The sequence below is a fragment of the Knufia obscura genome, assembly GCF_036327395.1.
Source record: "Knufia obscura strain CCFEE 5817 isolate CBS 148926 chromosome Unknown scaffold_4, whole genome shotgun sequence".
Lineage (NCBI taxonomy): Eukaryota > Fungi > Ascomycota > Eurotiomycetes > Chaetothyriales > Trichomeriaceae > Knufia > Knufia obscura.
Genome location: NW_027042690.1, coordinates 1747162 through 1772246, shown reverse-complemented (window position 1 = coordinate 1772246; position 25085 = coordinate 1747162). Strand labels below are relative to the sequence as shown.

Sequence of the window (25085 nt, the reverse complement as noted above, 5' to 3'; positions counted from 1 at the left end):
AACACGCTCAATGACGGAAAGCACGAGATATAAGGATGTTGTATTGAACAATATCACCAGGAATGAGGGAGGCAAACGCCTTAATCAGCAGATGCTCGAGGACAACGGCGTTGGTTAAGTGAAGAGGACACCGCAGTCGGTCGTGATAGCCACCAGATGACCCAACTTGACTCGTGAAGGCGCGCGCTCTAGCGTCACCGTCACCCTGTTATCAACCTTATCGCTTGCCGGAAGCGGTGCTTGGTCTGTCACCTGATCTCGGCACGAGTTGGTCCTGGATCCACAAAGATCAGCGACACTTTGCCGGTTACTGCACGGACTACATCTGAAGTATAAGAAGCACAGATGAACAGCAGTAGGTAATCCATGTATATTGTGCTTAGCAAGCAACAATCTCCCGGGTCTGACTCTGTATGGTAAGAATATTACGCTTCAGTGACACAATAGACCTAACGACGCTCGACGGAGAATTCCAAGCATGGCGTGCTCCCAGACGCGAAAACGACGCTAGCGAAGATGAGAGAAGAAAGGTCAAGGCACTTGTGATGTCTATATTCTGAGTCCTCTAACCAGAAGCCACAGCCCAATAGGCACTACGACATTGTCGTTGGCTGCCGTCAGGGTGCTTTCCATCAAGCTTGCTCCAGCACCAGCAGCAAGTGCCTTCAATGCTGCCAGCGGGATCTCGCGAGCATCAAACTCAACCCAACCTCCAATACGGAGCCATAGCCACGATGCCATAAGGCCTATCATGACAGCCAATGTGAACGCCACGCTGCCTTCTATACTTTTGCCTCCGCCCCAATACCATTTTGTTCTACCGTAACGCCTGCCGAAGAGACTCGCCGCAGCATCACCCATGCCAACGCAGATAACGCCACTGACCATGCTGAGATCCCTCGAAGCTACCTCCCAGCCAGCCCATGGCCCATCTCCGAGTCGCTCGGTGCTTGCCAGAGAAAACCATAGTGGGATTGCGCATCCAATAAGGAGAAATATGTGCGACACAATGACCGGTCCTCTGTAGTCTCTGCCATCAACGTAAGGCGCCAGAAAGTTCGTAAGTGGTCGTGAAATAGGTGGCAACTGTGATGCTCGAAAGAGGTCGAGCATGAGGAAGACTGCCAAGACAATCATAAGAGCGAGTGCAAAGAAGCACGGATCGATGGGTATGGTAGGAAGAAGCATGGCGACCATTACTCCATGGAAGACTTTGCGCCGGGTGTCGACTTCAACCACATTGTTTAGCTGCAGAACAGCAACAATACCCATGCCGACCACACTGACACAGTATGCTGCGAGCAAGAGTCTGGTGTTCGCTGATCCAATAACATGCCGTCGAAGGAATTCGACCCACCCTGCATCTGACCCAAACTCGATCTGCGACTTGTTGACAGGGATCTTGATCCACCACTCGAGATTGTTCCCGATCACAAACATGCGTATAGGAGGAATATCTCCGACGAAGTAGCCAATCGCCCATCCGATCGGTTCGTTACTAGCCAAAGCCCGTTGAGATATGAAGTACCTCACAGGTAGCAGGATACTCGCTGCGACAGCCACATAAGCGTAGACAGCCAACAGGTATTTGAGGGCTTGAGCATGCAGAAAGTTCAGTCGTGTGTATGGATTAGAGCTGCTAGCAATGTTCCGCCATTTCACTGCCATAGCTGTTGCGCGACCGTAGGTTGAAAAGGTTGCTGACCGGGCAAGGGCCGGGAACGTAGTCAGTTTCGTAGTATCGCTGGTAACTTCGCCATCATCCGCGGAAAGAGTCTTGTGCAAGGCATCGTCTACATTGCCCTCACGGAGGGCTGTCCTTCGAGTTTTGCGGCTGCGCCGTGGTGGGGCAAGCTTAGGTGATTTCTCATCCTCACTTTCAGACGATGTAGATAAAGCGAAGCGAGATCGAGGTTCTGGCAACAACGCCTGCAGAATACGATTGATCCTGCCACTGACTCCTTTGGTTGACGTTTTGTTGCGTGCGAATCTCCATGCTGGTACCCTAGCTAGTGAGACTTCAGCTTTGAGTGCAAATTCGCAAAACACGAACAGGCAGAGCCCGCCCACCCACAGCAAGGCCTTGAGGATCTGTGACTGTGGTGTAGTGGCAAAGACGAGAAGATTGATTAGGCCAGCTGATAACAACTGTATCTCTGAAGGGTCCAAGCTCGTTGTCACCAAGTCCGAGATGAGCTTGACCAGATTTTGGTGGAGTGGAAAGAGCAGTCCCATTTCCTGTAGGTTGGTGCAAGCTTTCGAAGCATGGAGTTTCAAGATACTCGGATGCCGTCTTAGTGGAATAAGCAGAGACACCGGGACTATCGATAAAGCCCAATGAATATAGTAGCCGCCACGTTGAAACATCGGTACTACTTCCTGTGGCATAGACGCCAGTCCCAGGATAATGTTGACCAGAATCATTGTGTCATAGTGTCCAAGCGAAGCTGCTATGCATAGTGGCAGCAACACAGGGTAGAGTAGAATGCCAGGATCAAAACGTGATGGTACATGAAAGCCTGTGCGGACGGCCGAAGCCAGACCTTGGCCAGCTAAGCGCAGTCGCAGAGCCCGGCGGACCGGATAGAGCAGGTAGCAAGAACAAAAGATTGTGAAAAAGCACTTCAGCTCATACTTCCACTTCCACAGACTGGGGCTGATCGTGGGGACCCAGCTTATTGAACCTGCTCTGCGGTCGAGCGAGGACAGCAGGCCAACGGCTAGCAAGAGCACAGTCTCAGTGACTCGGCGCACGACTTCCGCTCGGCGTCTCTGTATGTATTTTGCGTATATTTCGTCTTGCTCGCCTTTGATCTGCTCTGGTTTGCCGGAATGTTTCGCACTTGTAAATGAGAAGCCTGGTTTTTCCACAGATGGCGTTGGCACCGGACTGACCAACGGCGTCCACTCCACAGATGGATCGTCTCCGTCTTTCAAGCCTTTGCGACCACGTATGGGAGGTGCTGGGAGGCGGAGGAGAGGGCCCTTCTCGTCGTCTGCTTCGATCGCATGATCCTCCGAACTATCCGAGGATCGGACAGCATCACTGGAACGAACATCCGTGCTAGAGTCGTTTTCAGGCCGCTGACTCAAGCTGATGCTTTTCCGATGGTAAGGGTGTGGTGAGCGGGAGGTGGAGGTCCTCACGGGCATACGTTGTCTTACATCTTGGTCAAGGGGAGACATGTGTCGAGATGTCCCATCGGAACCACGACTCTATTAAGGAACTCGTCAATCTTGGGTAATCATGGAGGACGTTGAGCACTCCGCATGAAGAACCAATGCTCGCCCGGATGTTCGCGCATTCTGTCCTGAGAAATTCCGCATGTGAAAACGAATACTTTCTCATCGTGCACTGCAGCCAACGAAGTTCAGCAGGCGCATGCGTAATCTGTCGCAAATTTAGGCCACTTGGCGCCTGTGACGGACACTGGGGAGGCTGCCTCAGGCATGTAGCTTCCACTGAAGTGAGAATTGGCAACGGGCGAACAGCGGCCGCGCCTTCCCACGTTCGCTCAGACTGTCCACTTCTGGTCTACAGGGTCGATGTAACTGTCTCCAAACTATGTGTACAGCATTGGACAACCTTTCTTCCTGATCATGGCGACGTGCAACAATCATGTGGCATAGACCTGCTGATGAACTCTTTGGATGTCCAGGTCGTGCTATGTTGAAAAGCTCGGTTTGAGCTCAACTAACTGACTCTCAAATGATCAGGCCATAACATAATATATGCAAAAGTTATACGCAAGGTGAGCCCCTGCAGTCAGCTAGCTGAGCTTTCTCGTCATGCCTCTGAACGTGATTGGCCTCATCTCAGGAGGCAAAGACTCTCTATTCTCCCTAGCACATTGCATCAAGAACGGCCATAATGTGGTCGCTCTTGGCAACTTATACCCTCACAAGGAGGGAGATGCTGGTGGTATTGACGAAGGATCGGACCTCAACTCCTTCATGTATCAGACCGTTGGACACACAATCATTCCTCTCTACGCTAAGGCACTCGGGGTACCATTGTACAGACGAGCCATCATAGGCACCGTACGTCAGACAGGTAGATACTACGATACCAGCAATACAACGACGGCTCCGGACGAAACGGAAGACATGTATCTGCTGATACAGGATGTACTCAAGCACCACCCGGAAGCCAACGCCGTGAATGCGGGTGCCATTCTTAGCACTTATCAACGAAGCCGTGTCGAGTCGGTCGCTATACGACTTGGGCTCACACCTCTAGCATACCTATGGCAGTACCCAGCTCTTCCAGCGCCAGATTCGAGGCAGGACTCTCTAACAGGTCTTCTCGACGATATGAGTGCGGCCCAATGCGATGCTCGTATCATCAAAATCGCTTCAGGCGGCATACGCAATAACCTCCTTTCTACTGATGTGGCAGCTCCAACGGTTGGGGCAAGGCTAGTCTCAGGTCTAGCTCCTTTCTTTCCTGATGCAGGGCAGGAGTTCTCTCTTCGAGGTGCTGTGCTCGGTGAAGGCGGTGAATACGAAACACTGGCTTTAGACGGACCTAGCCCGCTCTGGAAGAAGAGAATTGAAGTTGAATTCCTTGATCCCTTCGAAGCCGAAGGAGGCACTACATACGCTACGTTTGGCAAGACTGTGGCTCTGGATAAGGACGAATCTAAACATACTATTGTGCCTATCCCACATCTGCTTGACAAGCGATTTGCCGCAGTGCAGGCACGGCTTCACAACACGTCGCAAGGCTCAGGCATAAATGTAAGCAAGAATGTGACCACTTCTACAGCATCTCTTTCCGACGCTGGGCTGTCCCCGTTTCACTTCTCCTCGCATACTCTGCAGCTATCTAAACTCACGTTTCCCGAGCCTGGCTTGACGCCCGCACAACAGCTCGAACGCATCATCGACACAACCACACTCGTTCTCAACAATTACCGTCAGAACCTCAATCTTTCGTCGCTCACGCTTCGTAACATAGTCAGCACCACACTCCTTCTACGCTCGATCGACAACTTTACTACTATCAACCAGATCTACGCTGCCAAACTGTGGCCACAAGGCCTGCCCAACCCACCGTCACGAGTTACCATAGCTGCTCCACTTCCAGAAGGCACGCACGTGTCACTGTCTCTCATCATTGATCTCAACGAGTTCGAAGCGGAAAGCAGGAAAGGTCTCCATGTCCAAAGTCAGAGCTACTGGGCACCAGCGAATATCGGCCCGTACTCACAAGCTATATCAACACCGGTGCTGTCACCACAAGAAGGAGCTGTCGATGATCAAGATGGGGCTGATCGAGCTAAAATCAGATCGCTGATAGAAGTTGTCCATATGGCTGGCCAGATCCCTCTCGTCCCTGCTTCGATGGCAATGCTCGACCGATCTTTTAGCGAACAAGCAGTCCTTGCGCTCCAACACCTATGGCGTGTTGGACAAGAGCGGAGTGTTGAGTCGTGGGCCGGTGCGGGCGTGGCGTACCTCGCACATATAGACAACAATGTCACGCCTGTAGACAAGGATGCAGTCATGCTTGACAGAGTGCACAAAGCAGCAAGAGTTTGGAAACTAGCACACCAGATCGACGAGAAAGGAGTCAATTGTGGTAATCATGCGATATCAGACCAATTAGCAGCAGAAGCAGATGTGGCGGACGAAGACGAAGATGAGGCTGTCGACATATGGGATCTACAACAACAAAACCGTGGTTTCGGTGCCTCCGCAATAGTGAACATAACGGTCGGCGAGCATCTACATGTTCTTCCGAACCGCGACCTCTTCAAACACCGCCGTGCTACTCTTCCTGGAAACATCAAAATTACAACCACTGACCACGCAATCATACCGCCTTTCATCGCAGCAGAAGTTTCAGGCCTACCTCGAAACGCTCCAATCGAATGGTGGAGTACCGGCATTGCTGGATTGGCAAAACATGCTGGTAAGCAATGGTGTAGGACATGGCCGCTAAGTCAAGATGTTGGCACAGCAGCTTCTCTGTCCGGTATTGCAATCGAGCATATTGGTCAAGAGGCAGGCGAGGACGAGCACGATATGGAGAGCCCTGCACATTCTCGTGATCAAAGCAGCTTCACCCTATTCGTCACACTAACCATGAAGATGAAAGTGGAGGATCCAGAAATGAACGGCCTGCTAAAGACGGTGGATGATCTGAAAACAACGCTGTTCGAGGAAGACGCCAGCATGACCTGCGAGATCGTCACGGCACACTCATTCGTCAATCTTAGCTGTTCACCGGACTCAAGGGCTCTGTTGGAGAAGACGCAGTTGGTACAGCGTGCGACACTTGTCCCGTGCTACCATGTCTGGACTTCGAGGCAAACACCCGGAAGTGGAGCCAGCGAGGAGCAGGACGAAGACACAATTGAGGAAGTGGCAGCAGCGCTCATCCTGCGTATTGATGCCTATTCACAGTAACGCGTCTGTGTGTTAGGGTAGACTCTCACTCCACCAACTCTCTTGTACACTCGACCACTCACTACCTGCCAGCCTTGTTGCAATCAAGCCTTCTCGAGTCCACAAAACAACTACCTTCAAACTCGAGCCCGAGTCGTTGCAAACTGAACCCATTAAGGTGCACTCGTGTAGCGGGTGACTTCCAAGGATGCTGCGAACGAGGGCTGATAGTGGAGGCAGTTAATGGTTCCCCTCAAGGCCTGACGGAAATCTGAAATGGGCGGGGAGATTGCTGTTCTGGTCCATGTGAGCAGTAGGATAAAGAGATAGTTTTCTGCAAGAAATGTGATGCGGAGTCCATTGTAAGGGCCATCAACTGAAATTTATGGTTGGACATGGATCAATGCATTAAACAGGCGTACACGCACAGGAAGTAGGTGTCATGGTCCGAGCGCCACGAGGCATGATATTCTGAGTTCGTGATAGGATTCAATATATCATAGGGCTCAAAACTCAGGCTGAGAGCCTCCACCTAAGAAGCAGTACCCATGCTTTGATAAGAGTGAAGTAGAACATCGAGTGGGAAGAAGCAAGACGCGACAGGCCGAGTATGAAATTAAGACCTTCCTGCACGCTATCTTTGAACAATAAGTGTTGGTTGATCCTTTCACAACATCTCCATCTCATCACCCAGATACCCCGCCCGAAACGCCCCAGGTATCAACGCAGCAGCACGCATCACCTGACTGATAGCCCTCAGATCACCCGGCGTGCTATCACGATACTCCTCCCACGTATCAATCAGTCCACTTCTCAAAGCCAGCAACTTCTCATCGGGCTCCTGAACACAACCAATACCCATACAAGTCCCATATTCTCGGAACGCCAGCCGTCGACTCGTCGGACGATCGAGATACCCTCCCTCATATAGTCTATGCGCCTGCCTGATACCCTGCTGCGTGAGATCAGCGAAGTAACTCTCCTTCCTCACAAGCCAGTGTGCAGTCCACAACGTCATGCCTAGATCCAACGTATCAGTTGAGACAGAGTGTTTACCCTTCAGATCGATGATGCGCTTGTAATCCGCGATCTCGTCCTTTAGGGTAGACGGGTCGCCGGACACCGCCTGCAGTTTTCGGAAAACCATATAGCCGTCGAGGGGATCGAGGTTGCCCTGGCTGTAAACGAGGGGCTTGGACATTTCCATTGCTATCTTCCAGACCATCCTTGGATTTGAGCTTTGACGGTCGAGGAAGAAGTTGGGGTGGATTGCCTTGGCGAGGGCGATGGCTTGTTGGTTGTAGGTTTGGTCTTTGGTTGCGAGGGTGAGACGGTTTAGGGCGAACATCCAGAGGGTTAGGTAGTGGTGGTATCTCATCCTGGGTTAGCATGTATTCTGTTAGAGAACGTGTACGTAGTCGTTCGACATACTGTCCGTCACCATCACTACCGCCTTCGTCTTCTTTGCCGATTCGCAGTCCTCCACCTACAGGGTTTTGATCGCTGGCACCGGGCAAACGAGCGCTTCCATCGCGCGTTCGACCTAGAGTGTCGTGTACAGTCTTCGACAGACGATCTGCATGTGCGAGATACTTTGAGTCGTTCTTTTCGATGCTTAGGGTAATAAAGTTGATGACACCGAAGGCGTCCGTCCACAAGTACCTGCCTCGGTGGCCGCCAGACTTCTCTGGTGGCGTCCAGGAATTTGCTGCTTCTTCATTTGATGCCAGTGGGCCGTATACAGCCTCCGTGGCTTCTTGAAACTTTGCGATCGCTGTCATCATTGGTGCAGTATTCAAAGTTCTGGTTTGGGGGCGAGAGACTTTTCCTTTCAGCAGAAGGGAACGTATTGGTCGCATTACCTGAGTTTTTGAAAGCGTTTGCGCAGATGTGTCTCATCAGTTTTGACCTACCGTGCAGTCAGAGCCTCAATGTGAGTGTGATAGCATTGTGACGCAATTGTGATGCTGGGATGAACATCTGCGTTTACGCATCCCGGTGATGCCTTAGCTGGGCAGTGAGTTTCGTCCCATCACATACTGGCACGAAATAACAACATGGAAAACTCATCTTGCTCGAGGTCGTTTTCGTGCACGAGAAAGTTTGAGCATCAATCCAAATAAATCCTAGTCGTGTGAAGGTTCACCACAATCTCCGACGGTGTTAGAGCCCCAAATCCTATCAGCTGCTTATCGATAGATGATAGGCAGCTCAACGGCCCCAGGAAATAACCCTGCAAGCGACTTGGGCCAGGACCACACCTCTTTCCACAAGCGAAATGAGCATGTCTTCGTGTTTTCTAGTGCTGCCTTCCATTGCAAGGGTCCCGTTCTTGCAAGGTCCGTCGTGTCTCGTCCGGATAAAATCCGTGCTCGCCTATGCTGCGATGTCGCAGTGACAAGGATGAGTCGCGTGGGAAGAAGGAACGAAGTTAGCAATTCATGCTGCAACATGGCTCGGACATGCCCAGCAAGGAAAGTGCTTTCGATGGTAGCAAGGACATCTCGTGTTTCGTGGTCCATGCACATCCCAAATCTGGATTTCTAAACCCGCAATTCTTCTCACGTTACACAACGTTAAGACATGATCCTCGGTAGCAGAGGAAACTCACGCACCAATATCGCTTGAGATGATATGCAAGCCAGCGCAGCACAGCCTTTATCTCAGTCTTTCGTACCTGCATAAGCATCGATTCTGGGCGACACTTAACGGCTTGGTCCGAGCGTGAGTCTCCTCTGGGGCACGCCACATGTCAGGCAAGGATTTTAATTTGGTTTTATAGAATGAGAGCGGAGTTAAACTCTGCACAGCCGCGTCATGTGCATGGACATGGTTCTGGGCTCGGAGTAGGGCTGAATATAGAAAACACAGACCAGCACATGGGCATCGGGAAGGTAAGGTAAAGACCAGGTCGTTGACTTGCGATTCTGTGGATAGATCAATCAACTGGGTACCTAATTTGTCACGAGTAGGGTGGTGTTATGTTAGAGTACTTGACAAGCAAGGACGAAGCGTGATGAGAAATCACGAGTCGGTAAGGTGGAAGAGAAGGAAGGTGCTCCTTGTGGATTGTGAATCGTGGTTAATCGTTCGCGTGAGGTCATCTGAAATTGTATGAAGTTAGAGCATAGCAACTTAGCCATGAATGAGTGAAGTCGTAGGCGGATAGAACCTTCCTGAAGTCAACAAGTACCAAGCACCATCGAGCATCAAGAAAGATAGAGTATGGTATGCGTGCATATGTTCAAGTAATTGAAGGCACTATCAGTACACAATAATCAGATCGCTAAATATCTATTGTTACAGAGTTCGCTGTGAACCATGGGTGTCAACTGTTCTCTCCCACCACCAAGCCATGCTAAGCTCTCCAAGATTGCTCATTTGTCTGCATCCTGCAAGCATGAATCTATTGAGTCATCCAGCCATATGCCATATGCTCCATCTGAGGTTGCTTCCTCGTGCATTGAATCGAAAAGGTATGTGAATTAACGAACGTACAGTTGAAGAAAGCTTGCATGCTAGACCAATGATTGAGGCCAAGTGAATGGCTCAAGACATTGATGCAGCAGCAAGGTGTGAATGGTAAAGTTAAAAGGTTTGGTTGGAAGTTATACACAATCTTGGTCTTGTCGTTCCGTTGGCTTTTGGATGCCCCTGGTTGTATGTAGCTTTTGTGGTCCGCCTCTCCTGCGAGGTGTCTTGTGTCACATGTAAGTCGTGTCGTCGTGGTTGCGTAGGTCATGAGAAGTAATGTATGTAGAAAAGGGTGTCAGGAGCTTTACACGGACAGGTCGTCGCGCTTGCGCTTCTTCATGCCTCGCTTGCTTTCCGATGATGAGGAGTCGGATGAGCTGCCACTGCTTGATGATGCGGCGGCGGCGCGTTGTGCGGCCTCGTACAGAACTTGGCCCATCTCATCATCGTACGGGATGCGAGGTTGAAGCTCGCCGTTCTCGAGGACACCCATGATGATGGCGCCACTGCCGTGTGTTCGAGCGTGCTGCGCAAGGTTGTCGCTCCGGGAGAACTTCTTGCCGCACTCGTTGCACTCGAATGGCTTGTCCTGAGTGTGAAGGGATCGGTAGTGTCTCTTCAAGTGTTCTTGTCGGCGGAAGCGTCGAGAGCACAAGTTGCAAACGAAAGTCTTGCTTGGATCCTCAGTCAAGGATTGCTTTCGGCCACGTCGGTTGGTTGATCCAGAAGCAGGAGTTGTGGCAGACTGAGGCGTGTCGGCACCGTTGGCATCTGCGTTATCCTGTGCCTGAGAGTCAGCACCGGTGGATGCTGATTGACCTTCGCTGTGGCTTGTGATGTGAGCTTCGTGAGAAGCGAAGTCTACACTTCCATGCGACATCTTCTTGCAGTGCGACTTAGCGCAGCAAGCGTCGTCGAACAGCGAGGATGGCGGCGATGGCAGACCGACTTGAGCGCAGTCGTCTTCTGAGAAGCTGCCGAAGCTCTCGAGATCAAATTCCTCCTCTTCAAGTGTGAGTTTGATTCGCTTCTCGCCGTGGTAGGCGGTCTCGTTGTCTTCGAAGTTGACAAAGCTGAACTCGTCTTCAGAGTCGAGCTCAGTGCAGAAGGAAGATTCGAATGAAGGGTTCTCGACGGTGAATGATTCGGAAGCAGCCTCAGACAAGACCACACTGGACACACCAGCAAATGCGAGCTTGTGTTCCTCGTCTTCAGTAGAGAGAGTTGGTAGAGGTGGGCAAACGGTGGTTGCGGCGACGATCGAGGGTGGTGAGAATGATCCAGAGGTAAGATCTCGTAGATTGACAAATTCTGCGACTGGTGCAGCAGAGGGAGTTTGGGATGCAGGGGATGCTGGAGAAAGACAAGGCGTGGTGCAGCCGGAATAAATCTTGGCTTCAACCGCGTCGGGAAAGATGTGCACTTCTGCCACGCGTGTTAGTTCTCGCGTAATCCACGTCACTTTTACAAGATTATTCTGTCACTTACGGATTGGCTCTTCCCAGCTTTCTTGCAAAGCAAAGCTCTGAACCTGCAGATCTTCTTTGATGTGCTTGATGGGAAGGTTGAAATAGCCGTGGTGAGTGGGTGTAGGCTGAACGCTGCTTGCTGGTGGACTGCTAGCAGTGCTTGGACAGGCAGAAAGACATGGTGTTGGTGGTGAAGGAGAGTTGAAGTATCGTACATGGTCCATGTGTCCATTCAGGTCCATCATGACCTTTGGGGCTGGCACAGACAGAGTCAAGGGCGGTGAGCCGTTGGGTGTCATGACTCTTTGAGGCGTGAAGTAGCCTCGGTGCATCTGCTGCTGTGGTGGTGGTGGTTGCCAGTACTGGGGAGCTGTGTAATGAGCTGGTGGGTACGGCATGGGTTGTCCATGGTACACTGGCTGCTCCTGTGGCATTGGTGTGAATACAGCATTATGTCTGTGCTCAGACTCTGGCCGGTATTGGTAGAACTGAATCTGCGAATGAGCCATCTGGTGTTGATATTGATCCATTGTGCTTCGAGCTCCGCCTCCAAACGATAAGGTTCTTTCGTTCTGATATGATGATGCTGGTTGTGCTAGTACAAGGTCTGACAAAATGAGATGTTCTGGCTTCGAGCTCTCCGGGTTTGGTTGAGTCGGTCGTTGCTAATAGTATACAGGTATCTCGATTGATACTTAGTCGGTTGGTGTTAGTCAAGGTACAATCTGGCGATGTTGTTGTTGGATTATGGTATATGGTACAGTTACTTCACAGGCTGAAAGGAAGGACTGGACTTGTTCAAGCTGGTGATGATACACAGATGAGCAAGATCCGGGAAGTGCCTTGTGAAACAGGGTGTATAAACCAAAAAATGAAGGACGATGATCGCGGGGAGAGAGTGTGGTCTTGATATGAAGAACAAGGGAAAGATAACTGAGGTGGAGGAGCAGGATAAGAAATGATCGATTGACTCTGACAGCAGGGTACCAACCCATCGAGCCAGCAGACGAGTATGGCACGAAAAGAGTAAAGCCAGCTGGGCGCAGAAGCGGATGGACCGAGAAGCGTAGCGGCGTGGAGCAGACTTTCAGGTCCGTCGTCGCACCCATGCAGGTTGCTAAGCTGAGTGGAACCGCTTGGTCTCACCACTAAATGCATCCTTCTGGCCCGTCGTAAACACTATCACACGCTAATCTTCGGCTTTCCTGGACAGTGGGACGCTGTTGGGACGCTGAACGCGGCGACCCTTCTGGCGTGTCGAGCATGGTCTTGTTCCTGCATCTGCGCCTGCGCGATGTGCCAAAGCCGTGTACCCTTGTCTTCGCTGCCACTCAGCCGGGCCAGGAACAGGAAATTACCTCGCATACAATTCGGCATCTCGTCATCGACGTCGATCTGCTCGTCGCTCTCAATCTCTGCTGTGAGACGATGAGTTGATCTACCCCCAGCTATGATGCTATGTCTTGGATGGCGAAAGTGTTCTCACGGTATCGTGAGCACAAACGTCTTGCGTAGCGAGGGTAGGGCCGTAATTAGCGCTTGAGGTCAACAAAGAAAACATGCACATCTGGTATCTAAGCGGCCTATTGGTATTTGGCGGTAAGCAATATGAGGACGTGTTGATAACTCTGCGCATTCGTTGGATCTGTAGTGTAGTAGCACACAAGTGAACCCCAACCAAAGAAGTCGCGAGTACATGGTGTGACGTTGTACCATATTCGACCCATCACATATATTCAGGCTACCATATGCGAATAGCAACGAGTATCTTTGACAGCCGCATCGAGTCTTCGCGGAAGCAAGTCATGCCAGAATAAATGAAAAGGTCGAATGAGAGCTGCAGCTGCTGACGTGGAGATTGGTCAAGTGCTTGAAGGCATTGCAAGCTGGGCGGTAATTGGTAGCGACTCGCCGAAACACCAGCCCAATCATGCTACCTGGCACATTTGAGTGCTTGTGATAAGCTGGTTTGGTCAGGTTGTTGCTTTTGTCGAGTATCACAGCTTTTTACCCAACTGTCGTTAAATCATAACTGCTTTCCAGTCGCCAGGAATGGTACTGAGCGCTTTGCATGCTCAATGGTCAGTGCAGTCACGAGTAGCCATAGTCTGATCGCATTCTTCGAATGGTAGTGCCTGCCATTTTGCCGGTGTCTGCCTCGGCTTCAACGACTCACATCTTCTGTACTCTACTCGTTATTCTTTCTGCGAAACACTTCCACATGCAATGATGACACCCGTGTTGGCCCTTCACCCGCAACGTTCTGTGTGTCTCAGACGTGCTGTGGTGGTATGCACGCCGTCGAGAAGGGAGATCCGTTAGGACTGGTGTCCAACCAGAGAAGAGGATGCGAGAAAGTGGCATCGAGATTTCGTAATGAATATGATTAGTATTATTGCTATTGCTGCAACCATGTGTTTAGCGAACGCGTCGAGCCAGCAGAGCGCGCGTTTTGCTTTTCGCCGAGTAGTGTTATTATTCGTGTATTGTTGTGATGTGGAAGCCATCGGATGGATATTAGTCCAGTTCTCTCGGCTGTTTTACAAGTCACGTTGCATGCTTATGGACAACGTGTTTCATCTTTCACCGAGATAATCCAGCTTCCTGCATCAACGTTCGTGTTGGATGCTCAAGATGTTCTTTTTGGCGACATCGATCCGAGCGTGATTGGAGCGGGTTCATGATAGCACTGTTATCGATATCGACGATAGGATCTCGCTTGGGCCATGCTACGTACCACCCGCAGTGCAACGCCACCAGGCCAAGTGACCGGGGTTCTAGGTTTGTGTCAATAATGAGATGGGGGACTCGACTGCTGGATGACCTCAGTGTGCAGCGGGTGAGTATGCACCTTATGACTTGTGTGTGCAAGCATATAATAAAGACGGGATATGAGCTACCAATCGTTGTGCACTCGCAAATTGCCTGACAACTTTGATTCTCAACGCCGGCTGAGCATGATGAGTTTGCATAGATTTATTGAATGCTCTCGGCAGCTAACTTTAGGTCTAAGATGGCCTCGCAAGACCACAGAAAGAACCGGAACACCGTGCTCGACATGAAGATCCAGTGCGGTCCATAGCCACTCCAGCGGCTCGTGGGTAAGCACAGTCCGCCCGTTAGACACCACGCCGTCGAAGACATGGTCAAAATTACTTCTTTTCGCTAGAGCACTGCTACTGTAATTCCAGAAGCTCGATAACGATTCGATGACTGGGATAAAAAATGGGTAAATGTGGGCTATCGCTTCTTGTGCTTTTGCCCACCACAAAGAAAAGTGTCAAGTTGTCTTGGCTTACTCCGTAAAAACCCCCAGAGCTGGACCCTCAGCTCTAACGCAGGAACGCGTTTTCAGCTCTCAGTAGCCGCATAACACCAATGCAGGTACGATACAATTTTGCCACTGCTCTGCAGTGATAGACATGCAGCTCATGTTTCAGGAAATTTCTGACGTGAAGGATCTTCTTCTTGCATATGTTTCACCTCGATTTCAGCTTTTGGATCCTAAGCCAACACGCCTCAATCTCGTAATCACTACTACTGAGTAGGTGTGCCACTGCGCCGCTGTACGTACGAGAGACTTCGGCATGTGTCCATAGCTATCCAAGTTAACCCACCTTCTAGGCCATGGATAGGGCCGACTTCGGGATCTGAGCCTACAGCTACCAGGCTTCGGCACACATCGTAGCGATGGCTTGGTGGCTTACGACAGACTGTGCGGAGAGGACTGTTAGTGCTTCCGTGGAAATTGGATACCCACATAGTCACCATCTGATCGGTCATGGCTTCGGGGAATATCTGTCAAGCGTGCTTCCCGTGCCTTTGGAACGTGATGGCCTTTGCTCATCGACGCGGAGGTGTGCGTCGATTCTGAGCACATGCTTCTGTCCGTCTTTTCTACGGCACCGTAGCATCTGGCACAAGATGGTGGGACCGACCTCGACAACGCCAAATGGCTCAACCAGATCCGTGTAATGGCAAGAGTTTCTCCACAAAGTCTAGCTTGCAACTTTCCACCTGCTTGGCCTGGTCAAAGACGTCGACCAGATTCAGCATAGTTTCTGAGGATTGGGTCTCAGAGCTCCAGCAGTGCAGCCAGATCTGGTAACGATCAGATTGAGTTTACCAAAACAACACGTCTACGAAAACCTTACACTCAACCAATATGGATGTGCGGAGTTTCTCAGACGCAGATTGAGTATACAAGTAGAGTGATTTGTGATATGACTTCATTCCAGCAGACAAGTGGAAAGCCATCCCGATGGATGATCCTGGTGAAGCAATTCCAGCGAGGCAGTTTGATGGTCAGTGCACAATTGCAGCTCGCTCCGATCTCGTGATCGCGTAGTGCACGCCTATCAACACCGCAAAAAGGCCGTGCACGGCACGGCTGTTTGATAAGAACCCTCAGAGCGGTCAGTGCCGCTTTGCTTGACCCTCAGGACAAGAACACGATGGGCTTTCCACGTGCTTGCTTTTCCGACGCATTGACCTCGTTCTTTCCTTCACGATGGCACCACGGACACCGCGGGAAAAGACAGGCTTGATGGTTCAAGCGTTCCTCCCGCTGACAGGCAAGATGAAACTGGACCAAACACCGCTGATGCTGCTAAGAAGTCAAAAGGCAGGGTCTGTCGTATGGGCGGAGGATGTTGAGTTGAATAGAATGAGCTCCGACACACCGTCACATGAGCCTGCCAACCTCGACTGACTCGCTCGAGATCATCTTCCCAACATTTCTGGTAATTTTTGGGTGTAGAATATGTCTACTCCCGCTTGAGGCCATAGTCCACTGGGTGAACAACCGTTGCAAAGAACATCGTGCAGCACCATGAGGTCTTAATTTTAGCTACAGTGAGTTGTGCCATGAAAACTGCCATCGTTAGCGCAACATCTGTTATTTTCATTACGAACGTGTATAAGGTACATGCAGTATGCGGTTGGAGATATCTCAAGAAACATGTAGCAAGCATGAAGCTCAAGTCGCTCCTAGTACCAAACGTTCCTAGTTGAGGATTTGTCCACATCTGCAACAAAACCTGAACGTGCTCTGTCAATGTAATGCAGTTGCAAACAACCATGGCAACATTGTACCGTAGACTGGTTTGCTTCTTCGCGATTGGCTTTGATACTTTCCAACTGCTACTTCCTAGAGTAAGAAGAGAGGATGCTGAAGCATGAATAAAATAGCTTTACTGCAGTGGAGTCGTCGAAGGTGAACATGTATCATGGCTTCAGAGTATTTGTCAAGTAGATCAAGTCCCCAGATATGAGGATCATTCTCTTCCTATCTTATTGTAATGCAATGCATTGTTCATCACCAGCCATACATCAAAAAGAATCAAGATGCTGGTCCTGCTTGTCCGCAAACTTGATCATGAGGCTGCAGTGCCGACGCACGTGATCACCAGCCTTGGCGCGAATTCCGATGTTTATCAAAATTTTGGCAAGCCAACTTCTTCTTTCCTTTCCTTCGTGCGGCGCCGCCATTATTATACCCTGTGTTGCTTGACCAGTCAAACCGATGACGAGAATCAAGTGTCAATGGCGGCACAGATTAATGGAATTGCACCATGACCTCCTTGACGTTGGTAGCGAATGTTTCTTACTTCGTGGCTACGTTGAGTGCTCTGAGCTCGTAAATGCTTGGGATCGTACATACCCTTTAACCAGATCATGCAGGATGAGAGGCTACGGCTACGTGGAATTGAACGCGATATTGGTGCCCTTCTTACTAGGATGCGCTGAACTCAGATGAAAGGCCAAGAATCGAGAATGGCCTTTTCGGAGGACTCCTGTACGCTCAAATATGCTCATGTCTAAGTATCATTTCATCGTGCTGAGTGCTGCGCTGGCAGAGGTCTGCCAAGCGTCCCCTCGAGCCGTAATGGATGATCTATTCATCCTGCGAGATCTTCTCGATCTTCCCATCTCTCTTCTCGCCTGTTTCGCCTATGACTCTAATTCGATCAATTCGTACCTTCTCGTTGTCTCCTTCACTTTCAGCGACGAATATGACCAGGCTATGAACGTTCTGGAACTTGACGAACCGCAGCTCGATCTTTGCAGTGTTGGTCTTGGAATCCCAGTCCTTCTCTTCTAGGGTAACATCCTGCGTAGCTTGCATGCTGTCTGCATCATCGAAGGAGAGGATTTGTGGCTTGTTTGTGAAGATCTTGAGCACTTTGGGTCTCGATGGGTTCTCGTCATCGTCTGTATCTGTCGGAACGGAGGTAATATGAAGGGAATGCACCTTCAAAGTGCTCTGGAATGGGATGTATATCATGAGTTGTTCGTCAGTATCACTCTCCACGTAGTCCTTTTCATCCTTCTCTGCAACACCGTAGTTAGCATGGTCCGTTTAGCAGGTATTTGGTGACTGGGGAGGACGCCAGAGTCTTCAGGAAGCATATGCCATTTCCTTCCAAATCTCATCTCGTACGAAAGAGTCTGAACATGGTCCAGCGGAGATTCAGAGAGCTCGGGGGCACACCAGGTAAGAGATCTGTACCACTCACCCTTCGGTTTGCTTGTTCCAACCAGCGCCCTCGGGCCACCCTTGGAAGACTCCCAGTTTAGCAGTTCTAGGCCTAGGACGTCCACCTGGCTTGTCACATCCTCATAACCCCGTGGCAAAGCTGCACCGATCCAGTGCGAGCCAGACGAACTTCCAGCAGCATCATCCGCCCCACTATCAATCTTGTTTGCCTCTTCTGCGACCTTCTTGATGGCTGCGCTCAGTCGTCGTGGGTCTGCACCTTCTATACTCTCTATCTTGCGTGCATTTCTGAATATCATGAACGTGGGCATAGCCCGGATACCGTATGCTTGAGCGATCTCTTGCTGTTGGTCGGTGTTGATCTTGGTAAACGTGATCTTGTTCGGCCGCGAGAGCTGCTCGGACAGCTGCTCGTATACAGGCGCTATTTGGCGACACGGACCGCACCAGTCGGCGTAGAAATCTGCGACCACAATGGCGCTCGAGGAGAGTAGGTTTGAGAATTGAGTCGTTGACCCAATGTGTACTGTTTTGGAGGCCATGGCGTGCTCCCCGGTGGCCAAATTGAATGTTTCGAGGAGGACAGAGAGATGATGGGAATTGAACCTCGTGCGGTGCTCAAGTAGGTTCAGATATTTGCACCGAGGAGGACACCAGTGTCAGAAAAGAGGTGTTCTGAGAAACGAAAGTGCAGTCACGGTGGTCGCGCAAGGCAGGCAAAGCGCGACTATGCGTTCATGGTGGGGAAGACATTGTCAAATAAATTCCGCAGTCGCAACTTCCAATGGCATCATATGGCAATTACTTTTGAGAACTGTACATATTTCGCTATTGTAGAGTAATGCGATCATAAATATACACCAGGAAAGTAGTACAGGAAGTCTCAACAGCAATATCCTAGGGAGAGCATGCATATATGAACCGCTTCTCAGCTGCAACATACGGAGATCGGAGTAATATTGTCCAGTGGTGAAATCGTACCCTTACAGAGGAGTCAAGTCATGTTCTGAATCCATTACTTGTCTCGAAGTAATACTATCCTCATCTACGGTGTCGAAAATAATTCTGATACAGAGACTGCACCCGTGGCAGGTTGCAACGACCTCTCCTTCTGAAGCCACCTCTTCCAGTTCCTGCTCACTGACAGAGTATGACCCACCACAGCGACACTTCTTTGACCACTTCTGCGACGAGTCATTGTAGTCTAGGTCTTCGAGGTCGAAGGTCTCTAGTCCTGCGCCGCTTTTTGACCTGCCACGGGCCAAAAGCCTGGCCTTATTCTTCAGCAGATCCTCGTCGTACCTCGACCTCGATACAGGATCGGACAACGTCTCATATGCTTCGGCAATCTGATCGACCGTAAAATATCGATCAGGACTCAGTGCGGCTTTCTGAGAGGCCTGCTGGGCTGCGACTTTGTCGGGATGGTGAAGGAGTAATGTCCGGCGATATGCAGATTTCAGTGTATCTAAGGGAAGTTGGGCAGTTCCTGGGCGTTTCGGGACAGGAAGGCCCAAGATGGTGTAATAGTCGCTCTTCTCACTCGACTTCGCTACTGATGGCGACATCTATCGAGATAGTCAATAGCGGAAGTCGTGCCAGAATGTCTGCAAGTACTGTAGAATAGCGCAGTTCGAACAGTTGGAAGACAGAAATGCTTGGTTCTGAAGGCCGCTTGTTTAACCCGAACTTAGTCAGCATTCTGGAGGAGAATTAACGCGTCATCATCGCGATCACTGGCCTTCTGCTGCGATCGTCGCCGACTTACAGTACTCCGCAAACCTTGGTGGTGAAACTCGTTTTTGGCACGAATGACGATACTCGCAGAGTCGATAATGTAGAAATCCTGTTGTGTGAACAGCTCAATCATGAGGTAGGTGCAGTTGCCGTAACTGCTTCCAATATCCTTGGTGTCCAGTAGTATGCTATTTCAGTACGTGTCTTTGTCATGTCGCAATCCAACCTTGAAGACGAGGCTTCACGAAAGAACTACACGCAGCCGCATTCTGGAAGGCATAAAATCCCGACGATACAAGGGTATAGGGAACATCGAAAGGAACTAGAAGGTTCGCAGAAGCAGACGGAAGAAGCCCAACATGACCCACAGGACGACTCCAAGACCTGGCGAGCATACGGTGCGGCGAAGACCATCTTGAAAGGTGAAGACGAGGACCAGAAAGGAGGCCCGCACAATCCATATCCAGTTGCAAATCATAACGATGAAGAGAGACCTCGTCAACAGCAGACGCGGGATGTGCCGCAAGGCAATGACGGTGAGCAAGAAGAGCCGGAACGAAATAAGCATGGTAAGCACAAGTCATCCAAACAACAGGACAAGAGCGCTACCGAGCAAGCTGCGGGTGCAATCGATCCTCGCGAGAAGAGGAAGGCAATGAAAAAGAGGAAACAAGCCGGAGGCCGAGAAGTCACTGACCCAGTAACACATCTACCTATCGTCATATACGATCAGACAGAGAAGGATCTCTCTTCTGTTCAGGAGAATGAACCACCACCAGGGTCCTCCCCACGCACAGAAACAGGCGGCGCAAGGAAATCTCGCGAACAGCTCAACGAGGAAGGTCAGGAGTCTCAGCGCAGCTATAATGGGATGCAAAAGGCATTTCCACCTCCAGCGTTCGAGGCTCTCGAGAGAGACCTTGCAACAGTCTACAAATTAGCGCTGACCGCGGGGTTGAGTGCTGTTCTTCTGCTAGCATCGGGCGCCCTCCTAGCACATTGGTTCTTGCAATCGGGCCGCTCTACCTTGTGGCATTTAACCAGTCTCTCAATCGTCCTATTGCTCATTTTAGGTGCCGCCGTGTCAGTGGTCCTTGGTGTCCGGGGCTGGCTGGAGAAGAAAGTACATGGGATCTGGGAAGACCAGACATGGGACGCTCTACGGCAACAGGAAGCAGAACACGTCGGATCAGAATCCGAGTTGCCTGAGTCTGTTCAATGGCTTAATAGCATGTTAACGTCGGTGTGGCCCTTGATCAACCCTGACCTCTTCTCTTCTCTTGTTGACATGCTGGAGGACGTCATGCAAGCTTCTCTTCCCAAGATCGTCAGGATGGTGAGCGTTGACGATATGGGTCAGGGCAGCGAGGCAGTACGAATTCTGGGCATCAAATGGTTGCCAACTGGCGCAGCTAGCCAATCTGTTGGTGACGAAGGTCAGCTCAAGAATCCGGACGAGAAGGAGAAAGAGAATAGTGACAGGACTACTCCGGATGGAGGTCAACAAGATCAATCCGCGGATGATGGCGAATCGCCAGATGAGGATTCAGATGCACACAAGAAGGAAGAGCAGAAAAAGCAGCAAGAACAGGAACAGCAAGCCATGCGCGCTGGTATGGAGGCCGAAGAAGGCGACTTCATGAACTTGGAACTTGCTTTTGCGTACAGAACCAGGTCGTCTGGAAGGTCGATCGCGAGCAAAGCGAAGAACGCCCACCTTTACCTAAAGTTCTACCTGCCCGGTGGCATCGCAGTGCCAGTGTGGGTGGAACTTAGAGGTATCATGGGCATTATGCGACTGCGACTCCAGCTTACGCCGGATCCGCCCTTTTTCAGTATCTGCACCTTGACATTTCTCGGTCAGCCCAAAGCCGATCTTTCCTGCGTGCCCCTTTCGAAGCACAGTCTCAATCTCATGGATGTGCCCCTGATCTCATCATTTGTTCAATCTGCCATCGATGCAGCGCTGGCAGAATATGTTGCACCGAAAAGTTTGACTTTAGATCTCAAGGAGATGCTTATGGGAGAGGACTACAAGAAGGATACAACAACTCGAGGAGTCGTTTGGATTTTCATCAAACAAGCTCGCGACTTTAAGCAGGGCGATGGCGGCTTTGGACCATTCGAAGGTTCGAGCGATTCCTATGTAACTGTATCGTGGGGCAAGTTTGGCAAGCCAGTTGCATCAACGCGCGTAGTAAAGGACGACCAAGCTCCGCAGTGGCACGAATGGGCTAGCATACTTGTGTCGGCAGATGAGCTGAATGCCAATGAGAATTTGAGACTGCAGCTTTGGGATTCTGATAAGTGGTCTGCTGATGATGATCTGGGTCGTGTCGAGGTGGACTTGCATGACTTGATGCACAACGAAGAAACAAAAAACAGAACGTGTGATCGGGAGGATAGATTCAAAGGCGCCGATACTGAAGAAAACATGCCAGGTTCGTTAACTTGGTCAGTCGGCTACTTCGAGAAGACCAGGATTACAGATACGCAACTGCAGAAGCAGACACACAACAAGGACATTCGGTCCAAGGAAGAGCTTAAAAACTACGTGAGCAAGATGGCACAGAACAAATTACGAGAAGCCAAGCTTGAGGGCGAGCATAACGACGAACTTCACCAACAGAAAGTCCAGGATTACAAGGAGCAGGAAGACAATATGCTCATTTCGGCACCGCCAAGCCCCGATCATCGATCAGGTATACTCAGCATTCAGATTCACAATATTACTGGCCTGGAGGTCCAAAAACTGCAAAAGCAGGAGAAGGGCGATCAGGACGGTGATGAGGAGGACGAATCCGACACCAATCTACCGGACAGTTATTGCAACATCATAATGAACCACAAGAAGATCTACAAGACGAGGACCAAGCCGAAGAATGCAAAGCCATTCTTCAATGCTGGTACAGAACGATTTGTCAAGGATTGGACCACAACAGAAATCATCATCAGCTGCCGTGACTCCCGAGAAAAAGAAGACGATGCACTTCTAGGAGTGGTTTTCTTACCACTGCGTAAGGTATTCGAAGAACGCTCTCAGATCATGAACAATTACCCACTTGCTGGTGGAGTCGGCTCCGGAAGAGCAAGAATCAGCCTGGTCTGGAGGAGCGTCGAGCTCCAGCTTCCGCCCAACTTACGAGGATGGGATTACGGTACTCTCGAAATCAAAGGCGCCGTGCGACCAAAGGGAGATTTCAACGAGAGCCTCGAGCACGATCGAATCAAAATACGCACGAACCTCAGCAGAACCAAGCTGCACCCTCGCGATGGCCAATGGCAATCGAAGCGCAGGGGTGAAGGTGAGAACCCTTTCCTCGCCGTACGCCAGCGCTACTCATCAGCAATGGTCATTGAGTTTCGCAAAACCAGCATCGGCCCAGACAAGACGCCCGCTTTCGCAGTCTTGTGGCTGAGTGACCTTGTCGATGACGAGGAGGAAACAAAGACCTTGAAGGTATGGAAAGGAGGCAAGAAGAACCTCCAACGAGCAGAAGCATGCTGCGACTACAAAGGTCTCGAGCAGGACGAACAAGCCCTCGGCGAGATCGAGCTAACCATGAAATTCTGGCGAGGTCTATCAGGCTACCACAAGCAACATGCAGCCCGAAGCAAGAACTCGGAAGTCAGAAACGTCATGGAATGTCTCGACACGATCAACGACGAGGGCATGGATGAGTTCTCGGACGAAGCAGACAGCAGCGACGCCGACGATGACGACTACGACACCGCGACAGAAAGCGAGAATAGCCCTCGCAGGAACCGGAAAGACCGCTCAGATACCACCACTTCCAACGGCAACGACCAAGACCCAGGTGACGCCGCAACCCGCAAGAAACTCCGCACTCACACCAACCAATCCGATACCTCCTCCGAGGACTCAGACGTCCAACCCGCCGAGTCAGGTGGATTCTCGAAGGTCAAAGCACCAGTCGCCACCGTGAAGGATGCCATCTCGAAGGCCACGGACAAAATGACGGGTGAGAAGGACATCCAGGAGGATGGCTCGAGGGGTGTAAGAGCGCAGATACAAGATTATAAGCAGAGTCATAAGCAGCTGCATCGGAAGCATAGGGGGATTATGCAGTGGAGGGGGGTGAGGACTGCAGATTGGGCGACTGGGAAGGCGAAGAGGGCGGGGAGCAAAGTTGGGGATTTGTTTCATCATGGGTCGAAGGGTCAGGGGGTTGAGACGGAGGTATGATTGGCAACTGATGATTTGTTGGTTGTGATGCGCATGAATAATGAATATGGTGGATGGTTGGTTCAGCCGGATGAGGATTGACTGGTGGGAGTGCTAGGGTTGTTGGATGCCGAGCGGTAATTTAGCCAATTGAATCAGAATCTTGTGGTGCTACCATGACGCTATTCTACTACTGCTTCTTGCTTTGGCTTGTTGGCTCCCCTACTGTACGAGCTAATCAACAAGCATGACGCGAACGTCGAGGGAAGGAACGAGGTCAACTTGCTGCACGTCATGAGATAGCAGGGCGCAGCCGTTGCACTTTCTAACGTTAAACAGGAAATTTAAGGAGAGCACAGGCTGTTGAATCAACATACCCACGATGACCGGAAATTCAGATATGCGTGACACTTGGTTGAATGCTCGGGCAGATACCATGTCCGGGGGACAGCAAACAGCTTGTCGCATGAAATGAACATGTGGTGGTGGCAGTGAAGACGCAGACGAGGTTCGCTGTAATAAGTCATGGCTCTGGTCGCAGGCTGGCTCAATTTATGACCCGTGATGAATGTCAGCTGCTCTTGTTTTGTAGCTCGCGTGGGAACATCTGGATGAGGGTGAGTAGAAGGGCTTGCGAGTCGTGTACTGTACGGGTGCTGGGGGCAAGGGACGTACGATGGCAACATGTAAGAGTCTGTAAAGCTTTTAGGATAATTTTACCATGCTGCCTCCTACCCACGCATGACAGAACTGTCGAAGACTAATTGACCCGTCAATATCATCGTCGACTATCGCTGGGTGGCTGTCCGTTGCTCAACTGCCCTACTATGGACGAGGTGCTTTGTAGTCCAGCCATTCGAGAACTTTCATGTTGCTTAATTTCTGGAACACTTCTTTGCTTGCCTCCCAATCTCGTCCAGTATGTCTCCACTAATAAGCACGTCCTTCCCACCATCGAGCCCGCCTCCCTCTGTGTAGCCTTGTTACTAGGGCAAGAGCATGACAGGTTCCGGTCCCTCCTGTACCGAACCAACGTATATTGTTTTGGTGTTATGGTTGTAGACGGTTTGTTGACCCTGTCCAGGGGCCAACTCAGATGGTATGAGCCAGGCTCGTTGGACGTGTTGTTGGTCTCGAGGTCGCAGACGCCAAGCCCGACGTGCAAGGGCAACAACTGCCCAAACATGATGAGGTGCCTGATGTGTAGGCTGCACATCAAGCAGACCTTGAAGCTCAGCAACGTGATAGAACGTTGAGTATGGAACCATCGACACGACCTGATATCTGCAGCGGCCGAATGTTGCGATGGTAGTTCCCATTTGACGAC

At 50.7% G+C, this 25085-nt stretch overlaps 7 protein-coding genes across 7 annotated transcripts; 2 read left to right on the top strand and 5 right to left on the bottom strand.

Moving 5' to 3' along the window:
• Positions 1-549: 549 nt before the first annotated feature.
• On the bottom strand, positions 550-3153 carry SEC59 (dolichol kinase; the record flags this gene model as incomplete). The annotated part of the gene is made up of 1 exon (XM_064873029.1): positions 550-3153. The coding sequence occupies one exon, from the start codon at positions 3151-3153 to the stop codon at positions 550-552; it is 2604 nt and encodes an 867-aa protein (XP_064731687.1).
• A 636-nt stretch (positions 3154-3789) lies between these two features.
• PMZ80_004604 (uncharacterized protein) lies at positions 3790-6414 on the top strand (the record flags this gene model as incomplete). The annotated part of the gene is made up of 1 exon (XM_064873028.1): positions 3790-6414. The coding sequence occupies one exon, from the start codon at positions 3790-3792 to the stop codon at positions 6412-6414; it is 2625 nt and encodes an 874-aa protein (XP_064731686.1).
• A 646-nt stretch (positions 6415-7060) lies between these two features.
• PMZ80_004603 (uncharacterized protein) lies at positions 7061-8174 on the bottom strand (the record flags this gene model as incomplete). Its single annotated transcript, XM_064873027.1, has 2 exons — positions 7061-7766; positions 7825-8174. The coding sequence occupies 2 exons, from the start codon at positions 8172-8174 to the stop codon at positions 7061-7063; spliced, it is 1056 nt and encodes a 351-aa protein (XP_064731685.1).
• A 1997-nt stretch (positions 8175-10171) lies between these two features.
• PMZ80_004602 (uncharacterized protein) lies at positions 10172-11845 on the bottom strand (the record flags this gene model as incomplete). Its single annotated transcript, XM_064873026.1, has 2 exons — positions 10172-11292; positions 11356-11845. The coding sequence occupies 2 exons, from the start codon at positions 11843-11845 to the stop codon at positions 10172-10174; spliced, it is 1611 nt and encodes a 536-aa protein (XP_064731684.1).
• Positions 11846-17232: 5387 nt separating this feature from the next.
• txl1 (Thioredoxin-like protein 1) lies at positions 17233-18377 on the bottom strand (the record flags this gene model as incomplete). The annotated part of the gene is made up of 2 exons (XM_064873025.1): positions 17233-17669; positions 17855-18377. 2 exons carry the CDS (start codon positions 18375-18377, stop codon positions 17233-17235), a joined length of 960 nt encoding a protein of 319 aa, XP_064731683.1.
• Positions 18378-18818: 441 nt separating this feature from the next.
• PMZ80_004600 (uncharacterized protein) lies at positions 18819-19403 on the bottom strand (the record flags this gene model as incomplete). The annotated part of the gene is made up of 1 exon (XM_064873024.1): positions 18819-19403. One exon carries the CDS (start codon positions 19401-19403, stop codon positions 18819-18821), a length of 585 nt encoding a protein of 194 aa, XP_064731682.1.
• A 380-nt stretch (positions 19404-19783) lies between these two features.
• PMZ80_004599 (uncharacterized protein) lies at positions 19784-23779 on the top strand (the record flags this gene model as incomplete). The annotated part of the gene is made up of 1 exon (XM_064873023.1): positions 19784-23779. One exon carries the CDS (start codon positions 19784-19786, stop codon positions 23777-23779), a length of 3996 nt encoding a protein of 1331 aa, XP_064731681.1.
• Positions 23780-25085: the final 1306 nt, after the last annotated feature.